The 22,631-nt window shown below is 29.1% G+C and overlaps 2 protein-coding genes across 3 annotated transcripts; one reads left to right on the plus strand and one right to left on the minus strand.

Annotated features, from left to right (window-relative positions):
• Positions 1–17: 17 nt before the first annotated feature.
• On the plus strand, positions 18–15,337 carry Mccc1 (Methylcrotonoyl-CoA carboxylase 1). Of its 2 annotated transcripts, none has more exons than XM_067044992.1 (16): positions 18–270; positions 615–669; positions 2,721–2,883; positions 4,448–4,595; positions 4,845–4,948; positions 6,196–6,325; positions 7,035–7,153; positions 7,231–7,264; positions 8,588–8,810; positions 10,341–10,462; positions 10,539–10,685; positions 13,025–13,169; positions 13,247–13,437; positions 13,507–13,692; positions 14,379–14,532; positions 15,247–15,337. In XM_067044992.1, the coding sequence occupies exons 1-15, from the start codon at positions 124–126 to the stop codon at positions 14,478–14,480; spliced, it is 2,016 nt and encodes a 671-aa protein (XP_066901093.1). In that variant the 5' UTR covers positions 18–123; the 3' UTR covers positions 14,481–14,532; positions 15,247–15,337. The 2 variants fall into 2 exon arrangements, with proteins under 2 accessions (XP_066901093.1, XP_066901094.1); XM_067044993.1 differs by having other exon boundaries at positions 15,258–15,337.
• A 165-nt stretch (positions 15,338–15,502) lies between these two features.
• mRpS30 (mitochondrial ribosomal protein S30) lies at positions 15,503–21,883 on the minus strand. Its single transcript, XM_014422274.3, has 7 exons — positions 21,316–21,883; positions 21,101–21,236; positions 19,087–19,402; positions 18,357–18,524; positions 17,887–18,090; positions 17,424–17,601; positions 15,503–15,932 (listed from the first exon to the last, which is right to left on the minus strand). The coding sequence occupies exons 1-7, from the start codon at positions 21,747–21,749 to the stop codon at positions 15,695–15,697; spliced, it is 1,674 nt and encodes a 557-aa protein (XP_014277760.1). The 5' UTR covers positions 21,750–21,883; the 3' UTR covers positions 15,503–15,694.
• Between the last annotated feature and the right edge of the window lie 748 nt (positions 21,884–22,631).

Here is a 22,631-nt window from a genome sequence, read left to right on the forward strand (position 1 = left end):
AAAGAGAAGATATCTTCATGGTATACCAGGAGATAAAGCAGTTATTAAAATTCAACGGGAGAATAACTTAACAAGAGCCAAAGGCTGAAGTCAACTTGCATTATTTATATTTAAACATATACTATGGCGGTTTTATCTGGACTGAAGAAAATATTAATTGCCAATAGAGGAGAAATCGCTTGCAGGATTATTCGCTCAGCAAAAAAACTTGGAATTAAAACAGTTGCAGTTTACAGTGAAGTAGACTTAAATTCGATGCATGTTCAAATGGTAATTATTTTATTAACCCCCCCCATCCACCAAAAAAAAAAATCAGTCATTCATTGCTAATTTAAAAATAATTAATGTTGAATTTCGTCAGTATTTTATAAAAAAAAAAAAAAACTATGTTTTTAATAGTAATTCTTACTTCTGTTTCTTTTAAAAGAAATATTTTCTTGTTCAATTCAGATATATTTTTTTATATCATAAAAATGTCAATATTTATTTTTTATTATATCACTTAGTCTAGTTTTTATTAAGTAAATACGGGCTATTAGGAATTATATCTTTATATAAATATTGTTTAACTTAGTCAACAATTACTACCATTTAATATTAATATTATTTTTCAGGCAGATGAAGCATTCTACATAGGCCCAGCAAGTGCTCAAGACAGTTACTTAAGAGGTTTGAAATTTGAATAGCAACCCATTAATTTGTATTATTGATTATTGAAAATGCAATTTTTGAAAATATTATAAAATAGATATATTTATTTATTAATTTCAAAAGACCCAGTAGTAAGTATTTATTAATTTTTAATTTCCTCTCACAAAATGTGAAACATTATGCAAGGATCCATCATGTTATCTCAGAGTTCCTCACATAAAAAAATCTCATTTGTTATTTATTATGTAAAATGTTTGATAAAAAATGTTGGTTATGAATCCATTTTTTATTATGATTTTTTTTTTATATTCTGTACATTACATCAACAGTAACAAAATCTATAAAAACTAGTAGAAATGTATTCTTTACTGAATACCTTCTTTAAAGATTTAATAATGACCTAGCAATTTGGCTTCAAAGCTGCTATTTAAAATATTCATGTGAGAGTCAGACTAATAATCTTTTATATTTAATACTTACATAGTCAATAGTATTAAATCATTGTCCAGTCCCGTTATTAAAATCTTTATACCAATGTTTGACCAGTTGCGCAACTTGCCAGGTCTAATTCATTACTGGGATATTTTATCTGTGCTTCGTCATCTTTAAGTTCTTATTATCAAATTATTCCTAATCAAAAATTTTGTTTTAGTTGTGCTCTTTTCAGTTTTTTTATTTATTATACTTCATCTATAAGAATTTATTGTTGTTACCGATTTGTATCTCTAATAGAATTATTTGATCAGAATTCACTATTAAAATTATGACCAAACTGATTTAGTTTTTTCTTAAAGTGTCAGCATAATGAAATCCCCAATTCCTATTATCTGATTTATTATTAACTGTTATTTTGTTGTTTTTGGTTAATCTGTCAAAGTTCTAACCATTTTCTATTTCTATTTAGGTCTGTCAAAATTAAATTTGTGTAGTGATTATATCAGTTTGGAACAAATTTTCCATTTTATTTTTCATATGTTCTCACTGCACTACATCACCTAGTAAAGCCGTATCGACCAAAATCATTTCAGTTAAGAAAAAAAATGAATCCAAATATATGAGGTTGTTTTGGATAAACATATGTTTTTGATGATTCTTGTAAAATTTTTGAAAATATGTAGAGTCTGTTTTGAAACTTGGCAAGTTATATGCAAATATATTTTTAAAAATTATGAACCGAAAGTTATGTGATCATAGTTACAATCAAGGAATGAAGGCCAAAAGATGCTATTTTGGACTTAAAAAGCACTTGAGGAGTCGAGCTGTCACTCGCCGCACCAAATGCTAGACCAGACACTAATCCAGCCAGTCCTCACTTACGGATCGAAAGCCTGGACCCTGACAAGCGCTGAAGAAAAGGAGATCTTGGTCTTCGAAAGAAAAATTCTGTGCCGAATATTTGGTTGTGTCAAGGTAGATAGATGTGATGCGGCACATAAGGCTGGGGAGGCTGCACTGGGCTGGCCATGTTGTCAGGATGCCAGCGGATGAGATCCCGAGGAGATTGCTGGACTATAAGCTGCATCGGACCAGAGGAAGAGGCAGGCCAAGGCTGAGATGGGAAGATGCCGTCATCAGGGATTCCAGGGAACTTCTGAGCATCCACAACTGGAGAGCGGGCGCAAAAGAACGAGCTACATGGCGAAGGCTCATTGAGGAGGCCAAGGTCCAAATTGGGCTGTAGCACCACGGATAGATAGATAGTTACAAACATATTCAATTTTTAATTATTAATATCAATCTAGTTAAATTTATAATCTAATCTGAAGCATGTTAATAATTTTTTAATGAAATCAAATTAAGTTTTTAATTTAGAACCCTCAAAGCTTTTAACTATATAAAAATTATTTATATATATTATTTTCTGAATAATAAATTGAATATTTATAACAAAATTTCATAACACTATTAGTCTCATTAATATACAAGACTTTTGGGTGTTATAATGCTACTTGATTTAATGGAAATAAATTATTTTCAGTTTTTGTGGTAAAATGGTTATACTTAATTTATCTTCTATAAATTGCTTACCTTTGACAGCTAAATTTATAATTTTGAAATTATCATTGAAGGAAATAAAATAATTGAAGCTGCAAAGAAATCTAATGCTTCAGCAATACACCCAGGCTATGGTTTTTTGTCAGAAAATGCAGAATTTGCTGAGCTATGTACTAATTCAGGAATAATATTTATTGGGCCTCCTCCATCAGCCATCAGAGATATGGGCATTAAAAGGTAACACTGTTTATTTATTTCAGTGCATGGTAGAGGTTTTTAAATGATCCTGTTATAGTAACAATTGTGAGTTTTTGTTAAAATATTGCAGAAATATTTTGAAAACAGGTGCAGAATAGTCCACCACAAATACCGCTCACTCAGATTAGGCTATGGACTACTGATACGCTATGCCCTATTTAAGCAAAACTTCATTATCAAAATTTTGCAAAGAAAAAGAAATTACAACACAATTTCACAACATTTAGGATGTAGTCCCAAATTTGGAAAGTTTTAGTGAGGCAGCAGTGTGTAGCCATATATTCATTTGTATTATTTATGAAAAGAGCTTTCTTAGAAGTAGAAATAACTTTTTTTTATCTCTTAAGGGCTGTGATCTAGTGAATGGAGATATGCTACCATTGTCAACTGTTTTTATATGGTTAGGTTTCAAAGGGGAATAAATAAATTATAGAAAATATTTTATAGAAAAGTTTGATAATGGTTTGCTGCAGATCTACTCTTTTTAATTCAACAGATAATTTTTTCACCTCATTTTTATATTTACTACATTACAATTACTGTTCAATTATTTTACAAACCTTATTTAACATAAAACCTCCCCTGTACCTCTCTTCAACTTGGTAAATATATTTTTTCTTCACTGCATTATCTCTATTTTTATTATCTTTTAATATATTTAATTTTTTTTATGTATCTTATAGTTTCATAAAAAAGTGAAAAATTCTTTATTACCGGCTCCTCATCCACCTCTTATTATACAGTCTCACCTGATGGTCTAAATGCATTTTTAAGTGAAACTCTTCCGAATGAGCCTCAGGTCTACACACTTTCCTATCTTATCCCTCAAACTCCATTTAACCCAGATCATTTCTATTTCCTTTACATAACTCCCGATGATTTAATTACTTCTGTGCTCAAATCCCAAATGAACAATGTTTGACAAGACCAAACTGCGGTAAAAATAATTAAACTAAGCCTTCCTGCCATCCTTGCAGCCCTTCTGCACATTTACAACATTTTCCTTCAAAACTCAGTTTTCGTTTAATTTTTTATTCTATTATCTTTCAAGAAATACTGAACTAATATACATTTTTTACTTGACTAACACCTTTCTGTATATATTATATTTTTCTTATCTAATAAAAAAAATTCTGCAGAGCAGAGTGGTTCAATGCATAAGGTACTGTGCTACCATCTCCAAGGACCTGGGTTTGAATCTGGCTGTAGTAGGTAATTATTTATTCTGTTACTATAGCCATGAGTCAACCTTGTGGGTTGTGAAAGCTCTATGGAATCCATCCAGCCTCATAAAGTGGGTACCCTTAATTGGGGAAAAATTTAGCAGTTGAGCGTGGTCATGAACAAATCACCTCCTTATACAACCATTGTTTAATAAACAATACTTCCTTACAAAAATACTGAATCACTGACCCTCGATGGGTTGTAGCAGTCCAGAGTCAATATAGGTTGTAGTAGTTTTTCATTTTCAAGAAAAAATTATAAAAACTATTTTCTACACTGATTTCCTTCTAATCAGCACTAACAATTTTTCGTTTTGCAGTTTAGCCAAAGAGTTGATGGGTAATGCTGGAATTCCAATTGTACCTGGTTATCATGGAAATGATCAATCAAATGACAGACTTAGACAAGAAGCCGATAAAATTGGTTATCCTTTGATGATTAAAGCTGTCAGAGGAGGAGGGGGGAAGGTATGATGGTATATTCCCCATATTTTTTTAAATTTAAGTTATCAATAATGTTATTTTTCAATAAGTTACAAGTATTCAAAATTATACTTTGGCTTGATTGTTTGAAAAAAGGTATCAAGACTTTCCATCAACTAATTAGAGAGGTTCATTATATGAATAGTTTTAGTTCATACAAGAGTAGTTTCTTATATTGAAATTGTAAATTTCTATTATTCTTTTGAATATAGTTATTTAATTCTTATTTTCCAGGGAATGAGGATTGTAAAATCTGAAACTGATTTTCTAAATGGATTAGATTCAGCAAGGAGAGAATCGCTTCGAGCATTTGGAGATCAAGACGTTCTACTTGAAAGGTAAAAAAGATGTTTGCGAGTGTCAGTATTTGCTTTAAAATCTATAATAAAAACTAGTTATTGTTTGATTAAGACAGATGAATAATTCTTTCTGGTTCATAAAATGACTAAGAATAGTAAATAGTTTATACATATTAAATTATGTTTTTAATAATACATTCTTCGCATTTATCTCTTTTCAAGATTCCTATCAAGTTATCACTTCTCTAACATGACCATATATCCTAAGGTTAGTACTACAACTAGTCAACAACAATTCAGCTTTTTGAGAAAAGTAAACTGTATGAAATTGCCTAGTCATAGAATTGGTTTTTTCCTGATGATCAACTTATCTGTTTTTGAAAATGATACACCCTCAGATCATCTGCTACAGTTTCCTAGTTTTAGTATGTTGTGTACCTAACCTTATGGTTCCTTTCAAAACCAAATTGTATTTTGCAATATTTGTAATTATCATGGTGCGTATTTGCCCCATAATATATTAAAATCTAAAAATGGTGACGATCATTTTTGGTACAAAATAGGAATCGCTTCCTCTTCTTCTCAACCTAATATCTATTCATTTAACCTTTAATTTATTATTTATTTACGCCCATAATGTTTTAAATCATTGTTATGATTATTAAAGGTTTAATAAAAATTTTCCTATTGGTATATTTCAGAAATGGACAAGGGTTAGGAGATATACAGTACCCACAATGCTTAATCATAAATTTTCTACTAGTATAACTTAGAAATGGACATAGGAAAGGGGCTAAACGGTTCCCATAGTACCATCACAAAGACATGCAAACAGATTTTATTTTATGGACTACTTTACTCTAAAATTAGAATACAAGAAGTTTTATTTTTAAAAAAATATTTCTAATTTTAATATTGCATGTTCATACTTTTTTTTGTTTTACTAATTTACTGATATTTATGTTCTTATTTTATTGGAAAATATACCTCAAATTTTCATCACCATCACCTCCTAGTTTTGAAGAACAGTAAATTTTTAAAAATAATGGTCTATATTGACAAAAGGTCATTTGTTTTAAAATATTTTTTTGGCATCAAATATATGTTAATTAAGTTAGTTTTTTTTTCATTTTATTGTTTTGTTTATTTTTTAATAACCAAAGAGTTATAAAGATAAGGTGCATTTTCTGGAAATTTCAAAAACCATCTTTTAATTTCAATTAATTTTTTTATAATCATAGTTTATTTATTTAACTGACCTCTTTTATTATTTTTTTTTCCATTAGGTATATTGAAAGGCCTAGACATGTGGAAGTTCAGGTGTTTGGTGATAAACATGGAAATTATGTTCATCTCTTTGAAAGGGATTGTAGTATTCAACGCCGTCATCAAAAGATTATTGAACAGGCTCCTGCTGTAAGCTATAAAATATTATTAATACATTTAATATTGTTAATTAATTAGCTATAGTTGATCTGTTCAAATCTTAATAAATCATAATAACAACTCAGCAGGAGATATAAATTAACTGTTAGGAAGACTTCAGACACAAATCCTTCAGTTGATGACAGCCAACCAACCAATCTTTCACCAATTCAGGCGATATTAGAACAGAAAAACAAAATAACATATATTCCACCTATGGAAGAACATTGACGTTAGTGTAAATTTTTCTTGAATTGAGTTAATAAATCTTAAAGCACTATTAATTGCTAATTTAATGTAAAAAATATACCTATTATCTTATTATAATATCTCTATTATCATTATATTAGCTCAGAATATGGATGTTATATATTTTAGTTTCTTGTACAGTGGTTATCAGAGATCTTCCAAGTTCTTATTTAAAAAAAAAAAAAAAGAACACACATTAATTCTCAAAAATTCAGTACTTTATAATCATGTCAATGTTTTTCCAAAGATACCAATATTCAGAAAAACTACAGCTTGTCTCACATCAAATAGAGACAGTGCATCAATTAAAGATACTTGGCAGATAATATACATATATAATTTGATAGATATCTTTTTGGCTGTTAATGTTAGATGTGTTATTTTAGAAACTCAAGACTTTGTGTCTGGAACTTTCCAATTATTTCCTAATATTTTTCAAATCTTTTGATAGCCCCTGATTGATGATTACAAGCGAAACGAACTTGGAGTTGCTGGTGTTAGTGCTGCCAGAGCTGTTAACTATGTTGGAGCAGGAACAGTGGAATTTATTTTAGATACTAAGGATTCTACTTTTTACTTCATGGAAATGAATACGAGTATTCATTTCCATGAAGTAAAAATTATCATTTTCTATACGAAAATGATAATTTTTACTTCATGGAAATGAACACAAGACTTCAGGTATCAAATAGATATCCATAGGATAATATATAAAATATTTATTGATATTTTGATAATTGAACTATTACTATTAATTATATTATTACATTTTATTCCTTAATAAAGGTATCAATACAAATATTGATTTTATAATGCTTGGCTCTTAAGAAATTTAAGGAAGATAGTCTTTAAAATCTAAAGTTAAAATTGTATTAGTTCAAGCCTTAAGGAATAAGCTTAATTATGGGAAAAATATTAACATATCTGTCATGGTATGTGTTTTTAGTCTAAGTACAAATTTAGGAGGTGGGGTGCACAAATATCAGAAGGCCTTAGTCAATTTAGGTCCAGTAAGGTTAAGTTAGGAGGACAGGAGGTGAATTGTCTACTACTAATGACAAGCAAGTTCCAAGGATATTCTTAGTCTTGAATCTCCATAGGATGGTAGCAACATTCTGTAGGGTATGTGCCTACAGTCAATTGAGGAGTGCATATTCTAAGGTGCAAGATCTTAGAGCCCTGTGTAGAAGGACAGAATGCCACCACCTAGCAATCCGTAACCGTGTGCAGATCTCAGGTCAAGCATCGAAGAAGTCCTTGATGGCTAGGCTGCATGACTGAAGGTGTATACTCCTGAATGGAAGACAATCAACCTGGTCTTGGAGATACAGTTGTTGTAGTTATAAGGCCAAGCAGAGTGTTGGGTATTGAGGTCTCCAAGGCATGTTACAGCAGCAACATTACTGAAGTGAGGCTAGACCTCAGTCGCTTAAAGAAACAGCTGAACGTGAACTGTTGTTTAAACTGAAAAAATTATGGTTGTTCTTTTAGACTTAATTTAACAGTAACAGATGTAAAAAAAAAATAATAATAAATTAATAATTTAAAAAGTTTTATAACTATCAAAAGAAATCTGAGTATCCTGTGTATTTTTTATGGATTGATATAGATTCAAACAGTTTAACCATACTAACCAATAAATTAAATGATAATAACAACAAATATAGGTCAATAATACTGGACAATATTATTTTTGTAATAGCAGAAGGCTATTCATGCCAATGTATAGATGTTTCACTACATGATTTTTTTGGCCCAAATTGAGATGTATATATTTTTTTTTTATCACACAAAGATTATTTAAAAATTGTATAGAGGTCACAATTAATATTATTTTAATCCAGTTTCAATGGTATGCTCATTGCATTTTTTAATGATTGATTCAAATTTTCAAACAATTCTTTTAATAAATCTAAAAATTTACAATCCATACATTGGCATTGCTTCATTTATCTTTACACTTTGCAGTAAGTGAAAGTTTAGTAATAAAAAAAATCTGCCTAGGTTGAACACCCAGTAACCGAAATGGTTACAGGTGTTGATCTGGTTGAATGGCAACTACGAGTAGCCGCAGGCGAGCCTATCCCTTTGAAGCAAGACCAGTTAAAATTATCAGGATATGCAGTTGAAGCCCGAATATATGCCGAGAATCAGGACTTCATGCCTACTGCTGGAAAAATCGAAGCTATTTCTCTTCCTGAGGGAGAAAATGTTCGTGTAGAAACAGGTGATTCATTATAACTGTATCTCTTTTTAGAATAAATCCATATGTTGCCAATAACATTGATGTTTTATTCATAATTATATTTATAAATTGTTTAAGTTACTAATAAAATTAATAATTACAAATAAAATTCTATTACTAATTTTCTACTATAATTTATAAAGCCATTGAACGTAGAAATTGGTCAAACAACGTACTTTAAGGCCTAACTTATCAAGTGTTTGTTTGAACCTGAAAACCTGAAGATTGAGCATAATCCCCAACATCCATAACAACCCACTTCCTGCTAAAGTTACAATATTAGCCACTAACAGCACTCCCTTATTAATGGGAAGTGTTTAGGAAAACACTCACAAATTAAAGTGTTGTCCATAAGCCCCATATGATAAATTTAGTAAAGCAAAACTATATTTCTTAATGAAAATTTTTTCTACTTTACGATGATGCAATTTGAACTTTTGAAATATTAAAATAAAAGTGCCTGAAATTGAAAAACTGCATCAAACCCTCCACTCCCGCCCTCAATGTTAGCCTTATTTATCTGACTTTTCAAACAGACAATTATAGCGAGTAGGTTGGTCGATGTACGACATGTCACAATCTCACAAGAGGAGATCATAACACAAAAAAAGGCAATCCTTCCCTGCCAGACCCGCCCTGCAGACCCGAAGGTCCTATATCACTTTTGAAATATTAGCTTAAAACAGGAAGAGAAAACTTTAAGATAGTTTAATCGAGCAATATTTAAAAAGCGCCTGAAATTGAAAAACGGCATCAAACCTACTCACTGTAATTGTCTGTTTAAAATGTTAGATAAGTAAGGCTACCATGGTGGGCGGCCGTGGAGGGTTTCATGCTGTTTTTCAATTGCAGGAGCTTTTTAAATATTGCTCGATTTAACTATCTTAGAGTTTTCAATTATTCAATTGTCTTTTGAAATTCTTGGCAGGGCCCTTCCAATTTCGGATCCATATTTTGTTAAAATATGGATACATTTTATAGATTATTTTCTTTGCGTTTTTGAATTTTGAATTGATATGATGATTAAATAATAGTTGTTTTTTTTTTGGTATGTTATGATTTCCAGATATTTCATACTACCCTAAATATTATTGAACAAAAATTGTTAAAACTTGTGTAAAATTGTATAAAAAAAAGAGAAAGAAAAAATCTTTTGGTAAAGTTGCAAATGTTTTTATGTGTTTAACGACTAATATTTTTATAATTAAGAATTTATAAAAAAAAAATTGAGCGATTATATTGACGTGGACCTCTCATAAGTAAAAACGCTAAAACATTACTTTCTAATATTAACATTGCATCAGAAAAATTTTAATTGTCCTTTTGTGAGGAATAGAACATTAGGAATCTATTAGAGCCATACCCTTCTTTAGGAAATCCTGTACAAAGACAAATAAACAAACTAGGAACTGCATCTCCCAGATAAGTGGCGACTGACAGAAGGTTGATAATGAGAGTCATGCCTATTATTATTTTTTTTTACGTATTTACTTTAAATTCTTTTTTTTCAAGGTGTAACTAGTGGTGATGAAGTAACTGTACACTATGACCCAATGATTGCAAAGCTGGTTGTCTGGCATCCTGATGAGAAAGAAGTATTTTCAAAAATGGAGACTTCTTTGAAGAATTTTAATGTAACATTCAAATAATATATTTGTCCCTTCAAAATATATTGAATTATGATGAATACTGATTATACTTTTCTGTTAGATAGTTGGGATTGAAAACAATGTGGATTTTCTGAGGACGCTGTGTTCGAATAAGAATTTAATTGATGGAAATGTTCATACAGGCTTTATTGAAGAGAACAGAGAACATTTGAACTTGTCAACACCAACAAATGAAACTGTAATTCAGGTATCCTCAATGAAAATTGTTTACTTACTATAATAAAAATTTATCACCTGTTACATAACACCGCTCCAGAAGAATAACGAGACAACTGCAATTTTTTATGAAATTTACTTTATTTTCAATATAGTTTATATTTACAAAATTTCTCATAGGAAGAAAGACATGTTGTTATAACCCGTATGCTTATTTAGCTTCCTCTCCAGTAGAATAGGGACTCAATTGTCAATTCTTTTTTAGAATGGAAAGTGTGGTCTACTTTGTCCAGAATGGTATTGACTCTACGCCTGTTTATGGCAAGATTGGAACTTGTTTTCAGTGCAACAACGACATAAGTGTTGTTTGTGTGATTCTACTCTGATAAATATCTATTCCATTTGACATCATTTACTTTGCAGATACATGATGCTAATGTACTTGTTTGCTCTCAGCCATCTGAACGTCCATTCTATGACCCATAAATACTTCATTGGAAGTTAGACTCAGAACAAGGGTGATGCAGTACATAGCATCATCGAAAGGGGTTTAAAAAGGACCAAGAAATCAGGACCTATTTATATTCCTGACCAATATTTTTTAGTAATCAGAAATGCTTTTATGATGAGCTCTTAACAGTTAAAGAAATGAGTTATGAAGATTTCTATAATTTTAATTCACTTAATGACAAGATAGCCTTTAATTGTGTAAAGGATAAAGAAGGAAACTTGTTTCAGGTGTCACAAATAAAACTAATTAGGTTTGTAAAGGGGTATATTTTTCAGTTTAAAAATAGTAGGAAGTAGAGTTGAAAGAAGTAGAATTAAAATAAATTAATTGGTATTAAAAAAGAAAATTGATATTATTATTTAATTTGTAAATATTACAGTAAATAAAATAGTTGATGGCAACATTGCTTCTCTAACCTGGACACTAGGCTTTCCTTTGTATAAGGTCTGTTGGCTGTTGGCATCCATTAGAGAATTAGACTCTTTGTCTTTTGTTATAAAATCCTCCCTGATCCCACAACAGATTTCCCTTCCACAAAAAAAATTAAAATACTTCATTAGCCTGATGAATCAGTAACCTGATTCCCTTCTTCTACAAACCCTGTTATGACAATCTCAAATAATTCGGGTAACAGGTTTTCTATTAGTTTTATAAAGAAAATACTTATTTTGTTTTATACTTTCCACACTTTTTTAAGTTTTGTTCAAATAAACATTTTCTTCACATTTTTACTTTTTTTCATAAATCCAATTAGAACAGAAATGTAAAATTAATTACAATGAGGCTGGTGTTTATTGTTTTATGAATTAAAATGCCTTAAATGTTGCTATAGCAACCCACAATGTCTAATGACTACTATCATAGAAGAATAAAACTGAAGAATCTATAGGCCATTCTATTAAAACTAATTGAAATTATTTTTCTTATGCTTGTTCTATTAATTTTCCATTTTTGCAGTTGTGTCATTATACTTCCACAGAAGAGATATGTACTTCCTCAACTAAGAATAATAATATAAATTAGTATAAGTCTTTTGAAGAAGTCTGTGAAAATTACTTTTATATGTGAGGAGAAGATGGTAGGGGGTGTGGTCAGAAAATAATACAAATAAGTTCAAAAAACTTATTTGATAGTGCCAACATTTCGGCCAGAATTTCTAGCCTTCATCCATGGCTAAGAACAAAGAACAAGATAACAACCAATGAATAAAAAAAGAAAAAAACATATATTGAATGATTAAAGTAAATACAGAAAAAAAATAAAATAATAAAAGAAATGAAAAACAAACGAAAAATAGTTAGCAACTATTTATTTGCCGACGTTTTGCCACGCTATTTAGAGCTTCATCAGGGATAAAAAGGTACAAAAACAACTAAAAATATTTTGACATTATAGGACAATAATATAAAAAAATAAATAAATTAAGGTAGGATAAAAATCATGTAAATATAAGTGAAAATAAAATTATATTCAAACGAACATTAAGAGGAAATAAAAATAGTTGTAGTATAAAATAGACAATGATAAGTATATATACAAAAAAACCAAAAACAAACAGACTATTAGGTTAAAAATGAACAGGAGACATAATAACACGTAAAGATAGAAAAGTAGACATAAGGAAAAACATTAACACACTAAAAATGGAAAATTAAGGAAGTAAGCTGAGATTAAATAAAAGTCGAGAAAGAATAAATAAAAAATAAGTAAAGAACATGTCTTTTATTTGTCCATATGTTCAAGAAGGTTTAGATCTAAATTAATGAGGAAAAGGGAAGGACTGGAAGTAGGAAGGTATACTTCACAATTTTAGAGGCATGACATATTACATTGTTGATTTGTTTTTAATTTCATTTCAGGCAGCCATGGGATTGATACTGTATGAAGAAAACGACTTAAAACTTCAGCCCACCTTTGATAAAAATGATCCATTCTGTATTTTAGGTCCGTTTAGAATTAATCAAAACTGCAAAAGAAACATTAAATTCAATTGGGGCAACAAGGGTATGTACTTGAGGAGCCATATATTAATTGTAGTACTTTCAAATAATAATTTATTATTTTAATAATGTTTGTTATAGAATATACAGCTGAAATATTATTTGATAATGATAAATGGTATCACGTTACAATCAACAACCAAGAAACTGTTGAAGTTAGAGGTGAAATTAGCAAAAGTGATTCATTGATGAGATTGAAATTATTTACTCCAAAGAAAGTAAAACAATGCAAAATTGGAAAAACAAATGATGAAATATATGTCTTTTCTGAAGTAAGTATGATTGAAATATTTTTAAAATAAGTACTTTTGATTTGAAACATTAAAAAAAAAAAATTTAAGGATGGGAATCACAAATTTTCTGTAATAAAAGATGAAGATTTGGAAGATGAGAGTCTATCAACGGAAAAAACTAAAGGAGAAGCAGTTTCTCCGATGCCTGGTATCATTGAAAAAGTAAATGTTAAAGTAGGAGATGTTATCAAGAAAGGAGACAATGTCGCTGTAATAATAGCAATGAAAATGGAAGTGAGTATTTTTTAAATAACTCTATTTAAGAGCTGTTTTTAATAATAATTATGTTAATCCTATGTTGCTATTTTATATTTAAAACAAATATAATGAAAATATTTTGGTTCATTATTTTCAATTTTCTTTGTAATCGAACAACAACAAAATTTAACTTTCCTCCCTCAAGAGTTGAAATACATAGAATCCAAAAATTTAATAGAGACAATTTGGCCGTCTGTGGCTTTTTTTTTTTTTTTTATATGGTACTGGAATCATAGGTCTCAAAAGAATGATCCTCAGAATTCTGATGATGCAACTGTAAACTTTATGAAATTGACTTTGATGTGTTGGCGGGCTCAAAAATGGATTTACTGATGTAGACACCTAATTATACTTAAAAATTTACCAAAGGCTTAAGTTTTTAAGTACAATTATGCTGATTTACATGCATCTAGTAAATCCATTTTTGAGCCTGCCAACACAATAAAATCAATTTTACAGTTGTTATTATTCTTCGAGAGTAGTAATGTGGTTATTATTTAAATATTTATTACATCAGTAAACAGGAAAAAAGTGATTTGTTATCAACATACTAAGCCTAAAAAAAATGTTTATCGATTAAAAATAGTCAAATATAACAATAATTGTTCTTAGTAATAATATCTTTTAATTCTTTAAGAAACTCAATTATTTATTTATTTTAGCACATAATTAAAGCTGAAAAGGATGGAAAAGTGGCCTCAATACACTTCAATGCTGGTGATAATGTGCCAAAAAACGTTCCTATCTTAACTTTAGAAAACTAAATGCACATTATAATTGAGAAGATTTAACAGGAATATGAAGCAAACATAATATGTAATAATTTTTTTAAATATATATTTTGCATAAATTTATTTCTGTTACCCTAAATTACTTTATTTTTTATAAAATTTATACAGGGTGTACAAATAAAAACCAGACAACTTCTGCAACTGTTTCTACACCTTAATTGTAACGAAGAATGTCCTATTGGCCTAGATCCAATTTTTTAGTTTTGTGGGAAATTAATTTTTTTTTGTTCATTTTTTACAAAAATCCTTTTATATTTTCCAAAAATATTTCATGAAATTTGATAGCATAATGATACCATTACATAAGTGTCCTCAGAAGAATAATATCTGTAACATGCTCTGAAAATCCAGCCAGAAATAATCGGTGATATCTATTATTAACACAGTGATTAATATTTAAGCCTTACGTTCCAGGTAAAACAATTTCTAATGCTCTTAATAGATGAGAAATTTCAATAGAATGGAAGATCATTTTTGGAGAAAGATTGAAGTTTTTTTAATAAAATTGAGGATTAAAAAAAAATTATTAAAGTTTATTTCCAACAAAACCATTAAATATCAGATAATGGTTAACAAGAACTTGTCACAATTGAGAAATAGAATCAGCCACTGAAGTTTTTTAATTGTCATTAGGAAGACTCTACATATTTCTGTTTATCATGTAATTTAAAATTATAGGTTACAATAATATTGCGATCAGCAAAAAAAAAAAAAATTATTTATTCGACCTGAGTTTCAGGTCTTCACCAGGGAGATTGCGGCAGAGATTCTGGCTAAACAGTTTAAAACACAGGTTGAAACTTCGGCACAAATAAATAATTCTTTGTTTATGTATGTTTTTTTGTTGACCACACCCCTTCCCCCCCCTCGACCATCTCCACTTATTAATCTATGGTCAACTATCTACACCTCAATAATATTATAGTATTATAAGCAGTATTTAGTGGATACTTAAAAGAGGTACCAGGGACTTTGCTACAAAAACAAAACAAAAGAACAATAACAAACATATTTAATCAGATTTCTTTGTTTACAAATATTTTCCTAAAAACAATAATTTAGTCAAATATAATGTAATGATAAACTTTTAATATAAAAGTATTACAATCTTGCTAAAATATCTTGTTACAAGATTATTTACATATTAATAATTAAATATTACTTTTTATTACATAGCAACAACATATTCACAATTCTGGATAATATGTTTTAGCAAACTTTGCCCTCCAACCTGTCCAATGCTTCTTCTTTGGCCGCTGACTCTTTGGAATGTATTGATGCATGTGCTCGTAATACTTCCTTTCTTCGAGGGGATCTTCATCTCTTTCGAAGGGCCGTGTCCTAGCCTCTATTGGCCGAGTTTCGAATTTAATTTTATAAATTCTTTCCCAGTCATAAATTTCATAACCCAATTTGTGTCTTGGTCTGTAAAATAATTTAGAATGAATAAAGTTGTATTTTTTATAAAAAGGAATAATAATAATTTTTAAAAATAACAACAACAGAGATTTATAATAATAATGCTTGGAGTCCAGTGTAACCTCCAAGTTGGAAGGCACAAAGGAGGAAAGATAAAGAAGAAGGAAGTCCATGTATTAGAGTAAAAGTTGTTTCATACATTTAGAACCAGGTTCCTCCTTCCGATTTTAATTCTAAATTAGAAAAATACAATAAAAATTTGTACCAAATAATAATAATAAAGTGGATTATATTTTTCTAATTTTCAGCAAAATTTGGGATATTCTAATTAAAATGATTTAATGTATGTGCTACATTCATATGATATAGCCTGTAACTGATTAAGAATCTAACAAATATCTTTAAAATAATATGATGAAGCTTTCAAATCAGAACATAACTACTTAAATTGAAATTATAGAATTGAATTTTTATACTTTTAAAAGAAAAGGCTAATTAGGAGTTGAATAAAAAAAATGTTATTAATTTATCTATTCGCCCTGAATTTATGTATTATCTCTGATTCTGTTTTGAACACTTTCTTTATTCTCTCCATGAAATGTATGGTAATAAGTGAACATTTATTTATGAAATCTCCTATCATGAAAGTAAAAAACGATAAACTACGAAGTGACTTTAAAGCCATGAGTTTAATCATAATTTCCTAGATGAACCCTGAATATAAGTCGACTCTTATAGGTTGATGCCTTATTTTAAGGGTAATAATTTATTAAAAATAAACCTTGACCTATGTTCATGAAAATTCGGTGGTAATTGGTTGAAATAGGAGTTTCTGTTTAGCAACAATGTGGACCAATCATTGTGAAATAAAATATTTCCTCCAAAAAATTATTTTGACCCTAATCCCAAGTTTCCAAAAAAAGCCAAAATTACAATGTTAAAAAATAAAAAAAAATAAATGTCACATTTAGAATTAAAGGAGTACAATTGAAAAAGTGTACATTTTGAGTAAAACCATTGTAAGAATCTCCTAAATTTTTTTTTTTTGCATTAACAATTGCCTAGCTTGCCAATCTATTCTTCAAGCCAATGTTAACAAAAATAGTTTTATTTGTAAAATTTAAAACTATTCTTGACCTAACATTGCTTTAAGTTTTTCATTCTTACTGATCTGATTGTTTAACTTAGTTTACTATTGTAATAATTTTGAACACATCTTAATCATAAATCATATTAGTACTAATAGTTAATGCTTTAGTCAAACATACAATTTAACTATTATAAGAATGAAGTATGACATTTTTATTACATGAGCTGCTAATGGAGAATGTTCTTGTAAGCAACATTGTAATTTTTGAGAAAGAATTAAACCAGATCAAGAACACTTTTATACTAACACAAGTATTATAACTTATGATACAAGTATTTTATTGGAAGATGGAGTTTCCTCACAACAGAAGTATTAGTGGAAAATAAACAACAGTAATAAAAACAAACCTATTTGAATACATATGCCTAAACTGAGAATGTAACCAATCCCTCCTTTCGTCATCTTTAATATGAGCCAAAATCTGTTCCTCTTTTCCTAAATATGGTTTCATGTCCACATCTTTTCTTTCCATAGGTTTGCACAAGTACATAGATATCAGCGCTCTGAGTGTGTCATCATTCCACCCTTAAAGAAAAAGAAAAATAATACATTAAATCACAAAAAAATTTGGATTTTAAAAAGCTATAACCAAAAGAAAAATATTAATTAAAGATATTAATAATTGATTAACAATTAATTAACAAATATTTCTCTGAGCAAAACAAAATCCATAATTAAAAAAAAACTGTTCTAAAGGTTCAAAATGACAAATTTCATTAAAAAATAAATAAACTACTTTAAATTAACTAACTATAAGACCTTAACAATGTATTAATTAATATAAATATTTATTTATTAATTTAAACATACCAATAAATTCGCTTCCTTTGATTTCCTGGTACAGAGGAGCAGGTTTAAGGGCAAAACAAACATTAGATCTTGGATTGGATTCAACAAACAGTGAATGGAGAAGAGTCGTATTTAGCTGATAAAGATAGAATGCAAAGACCCTTCCATCGGTCAATATGCACTGATTCACTAACGGATAGGTCAACTCGCTGAATGTTGAAAACCCTAAAATAAAATAAATAAATAAAAAATGGATCATATTAATAAAAAATTATTAACAGGTGAGAGATTATTTTTATATTCTACATGAAAGTTAAAACAACATTACAAAATTTATGTTTTATTTAACTTAAATTATCACTGAAAGACATAACCTAAATTTATAAAACATGGTGAACCACCATTTTCACATTTTGAAAACAGAAATATGTATTAATAAAAATAATCATGCAATGCTAAATATTTCAAAATAAATTTCATATTACTGATACCTTGATAAGAAGCCTGCGAATGTAACCAACTGAACGATGCTAAGATAGCTTGAGAATGGAGAGTATTCTGACGATCATGCTCGCCGAAATGTGGTGGCCTTCCTTTCAAATGATCTATCGCATGATATGACATCAATCCAAATTCATTTCTGTCGCCAGGCCAAAAACCTGTGAATGATCATAAACGTTATAATTCTAACATTGAAATATTAATATTAGCAACATTGTAATTTTTTTTTTAAATATAAAACTATTTGAGGGGCTTACTTTTAAAATAGCACAATTCAGTAGGAAAATAATTTCATTAAAGTGAAAAAAATATTGAGAGTATTAGTTAAAATTTTTTGCTGATTAACCATTTTATGGTGATTAATTGTTTGATTTTGAGAGTCTTCAGTTCTTATAAATGAAATTTAAAGTGTAAAAAAGCACTGTTTTGACAATGCATAGTATTTTATCTGTTTTAATACATAAACATAATAGCAACTTAATTTTTTTTTGTTTCCAGTGATACACAGTATCTAATATCAATACGACAATGAATGAGAGCAGATCTAATTCATTGGCACATCATTTTCCAGCAAGTGCTTCAATTACCTAAGCTTTAGAATGATTATCAGTCTAAAATTATGTTTTGAGGTGCTAATTAGCTTTATAATTGTATAATTAAGAACAAATGTATCCAAATAAATAACAGTAAAAGTTTTTCTTGATAAAAAAAGGTATGAACCTGGTATATTTGTGCCATGCCTCCTACCAAACTCAAGCCCATAAGTAAGAGAAGGATCATAGAACTCTGAAAACGCTGCAGTAGAAGACTTTTCTTCTTGTTCACTGCTGATAGCATCAGTATCTAACGTGTCCAATGGAAAAGTATGCCGTACTTGAATAACTGGATCTCCTAAATACTGAATCCAGTGTTCAACTTTTTCATTTATTTCTTCTTCAGAAAGTTTTTTATTTTCTTTCCTTTTGTTATATTCTTCATCACTTGGATGAAAACCTCCAACACACCAAAAGGCTTCTTGCCGAGGTTCGTAATCTACCTGTTATAAAACAAAATTAAGAAATTTCATATATCAATAAATTTCAAATATTTCATTAAAAAAAAAAAAAAATTGAGAAAAATAACAATAAAGATTTATACTCACTAAGGTTTGTTACATTAAGATACCAAAGCAAAATTGCCGAAATGGTTGAAATTTACAACATTATTAGGGGGCATAAGATAGAAAGTCAATAAAAATTACAGAATTAAATAAAATTATAGTTTTTTTGAATAATATTTCAATGATTTTTAATTAGATATTACAGATAAAAATTTTGAAAGTTTAATTCCAAGGTTGTTTAAAATAAAAATAACCTAAATTAAAAAAATAGTTGCTATCTCGCTAACAATCATCAAAGGGGTTCTTGAAATAACACATAAACCTATAAAGTAATTTTGGGGGGATTGATAAAATTATGTAAATATTTTAATATGGCTAAAAAAAAGTGACCATAGAATTAGATGTCAACATTTTAAATCTAAAAAAAAAATTGAAAATAATTCATATGTTTTTTTAAAAATTGATTCCTGGAAGATGAAATAACCAATAATGGTTATCATTTTGTCAAAATACATACGGCCAACAAGATTATCCAATGAAAATGACTTATTGAAACGGAACTGTTCAACAATTTGATAGAATATTGTAATTATAATTGTTATTTAAATACCACAGTTTTGTAAACAGTTTTCCAGACAAATGAAAATAAAGTATTCTTGGAGGACTTGTGTCCCAGAATAAAATTATTTTTTCATTTCAATAAAGTTTCATGAATAATTTTAGGTATAAAAGAAAGAAATGATGAATATGGAGATGAATAAATCATGTATCCTGAGGATGGGTAAGACATGTTAGACATGCAAAACTATATAACCTGACGCCATAAATTGAGTCTAATTTAGGTCCACTGAAAAGGATCTGTCAGTTTATTTATGCCTTTTTGAGCAAACGGAAGTCTAAATTGTGATCTAATTACAGCAGCAATAATATAATAATAATAATAGAGTGGGTTATAACCCACAAAAATACCGAGTTTGGCAGGTCTGATACATAAGTAACAATAGATCATTGGGAGTGTAGTCAAGAAAGACAGACTAAACTTTATGGTTCAATGTATGATAGAAGTTTCACATTACTTACTTCATTACCCATTTTATGTATTACATCTATTGTCAATAAAATACTACCATTCAAATTATGGAAAATGAAAATGTAATACAATAATTTGAATTTTGGTCTATGCTAAAACTTTACAAGTTTTTATTTAAAAAATCAGAAGGATACTGTTTAATTATTCTGATGCCAATCATGAAAAGCTCACTATTTCTACACAGCTCTGTATCCCATCAAAAATAATTTTAATGTACACCAAACATTGAACTAATCCAAAAAAGTAAGCCCTACAATAGAATGGTTACAAAGATACCACTCTTTTATCAATAACCTTCTTTTTTTTTTCACTTTATTGTAAATATGCAGTACACGGTCTTATGAAAACACGCAACACAAAATGTTTATGTTTAATAATAATGGTGTATATTTATATTCTGGCAGGTGCTAATAAAAAAAATCTACTTTCTATTGTAATTGCATCAACATTTAAAAGTATTAGTCATACATACAGCAGTTATACTGATTATCGTTAAGCCATAAATAAATTAGAAAAAATAGGAAGCAATTAAAACAATCAAATACCATTGCCTCCATTAAGTGAGGGAAATGATTTGAGAAGTATGTAATGAGGACATTATTGATCTTATGTATCAGTGAAGTACATTTCTGACTTCTGATATCCTTAGAATCTATTCCTCCATCAGTCTCCCCATCATTTCTAAAATTTAACATTATTATTATTATTATAGTAATAAAAATATATAAGCAAATAAAATACAACTAGAAATTTCATTAACCTTTTCCCCTTAAGTTCAAACAGAAGCGCATCTTGCAAATGAGGCCTTACTCTGTTGAGAAGTTCTTGGCATTCCTCTAAATTCAATCGCTGAGCCTTGTGGAATCCAATACTGTCCACTTCTTTAATATAAGTCCTAGTGATATGTTTCACAAGAGGTAAAAAATTGTATGGATACTCTCTCTCTTTAAAAATTAATGATTTCCAACCATAATATTTGTCCAAGTTTATGGCAAAAAGTTTCTCCTCGACAGTGTTTAAATTTTCAAATCTTTTGTGCTTAGCTAATTTTTCTCTTTTGGCAACTTCCTTATCAGATAAATCCAAGATCTCAGGATACTTAGGAGCTTTGGTGAGTTCATTTCCTGGTTGGAATGAAATCTGCCTGTAAATCGAAGAGTTCAGTTTGATTTTAAGAAACTTTGAAGGATACATTGAGCCTAAGTTATTCTGACGAACTGTTGAACTAAATATATTTCATTAAATCCTTATCATATCATGAAAATATTGTTCAAAGCAGATACAAAATAAATACGTTGGGTTATAATGGATTAAGGTTATTTAGCCGTTTCCAAATAAGATATTTATATCTCATTCAAGAGCGCGCTTTCAAAATGTTATCTCATTCAAGAAGACATAAAAAAGTTTAAAAAAATATTAAGTCCAGACATTCTAATTTAAGATATATATATATATTCTAATACAAGAAATGATAATTAAGTACATAGAATCGATGTGAAAATGAATATTGAAAAAGTAATTGGTGTAAAAAAAACTGTTGACAATTAAAAAAACCGATATGAAGTCGTTTTCCGAATATATTTGGATTTCATTCTTACTTATAGATATCCAATTTAAGGTATAAAATATAATATAATAAAAAACTTTATGTCAATTTTTTTTAACTCTATTTTTAATTCACAACTGGCTATGGACAATGACCACCAGAGAATTCAATTGCAAAAAGCAGGGCATGGAGAGGATTAGCTAATGGCCAGTGGATTTGTTTCTTGATACTATATCCCGTTTCTTTTTATCACTCCATGAGTATTTTTCTGGACCAGGTACTGAATTGCTTTTGTGATTGTCCTAAACTTTCAAACCTGAAACATTCGTAGTTTCTGTGTAGTTGCACCTGGGTAAATTTCTTGCCTGTTATCGTCAAATAACATACTGGCCAAGTTTATCAGATTTTTCTGTATACATCTGTGGACTCAGGACTTTCATGGTTCTTTGAATATTTCAACACCACAGGTTTCAGTGTTGCATTGAATAGTACTTGGTTTCAGTACCACCCCTTACAAATGTCTGCTAAAG

Source organism: Halyomorpha halys, unplaced genomic scaffold (genome assembly GCF_000696795.3).
Source record: "Halyomorpha halys isolate HHAL.00 unplaced genomic scaffold, Hhal_1.1 Scaffold363.1, whole genome shotgun sequence".
In the NCBI taxonomy this organism is placed as follows: domain Eukaryota; kingdom Metazoa; phylum Arthropoda; class Insecta; order Hemiptera; family Pentatomidae; genus Halyomorpha; species Halyomorpha halys.

Excerpts from the sequence above, each read along its gene's own strand:
- Mccc1 (XM_067044992.1), top strand. The coding sequence starts at position 124 with ATGGCGGTTTTATCTGGACTGAAGAAAATATTAATTGCCAATAGAGGA. Across the intron at positions 4,596-4,844 it reads TCAGAGGAGGAGGGGGGAAG|GGAATGAGGATTGTAAAATC; the intron begins GTATGATGGTAT and ends CTTATTTTCCAG. Across the intron at positions 10,686-13,024 it reads CAAATGAAACTGTAATTCAG|GCAGCCATGGGATTGATACT; the intron begins GTATCCTCAATG and ends ATTTCATTTCAG.
- mRpS30 (XM_014422274.3), bottom strand. The coding sequence starts at position 21,749 with ATGTATCCTTCAAAGTTTCTTAAAATCAAACTGAACTCTTCGATTTAC. Across the intron at positions 19,403-21,100 it reads CTCACTTAATGGAGGCAATG|GTAGATTACGAACCTCGGCA; the intron begins GTATTTGATTGT and ends GTTTTATAACAG. Across the intron at positions 18,091-18,356 it reads TTCGCAGGCTTCTTATCAAG|GGTTTTCAACATTCAGCGAG; the intron begins GTATCAGTAATA and ends ATTTTATTTTAG.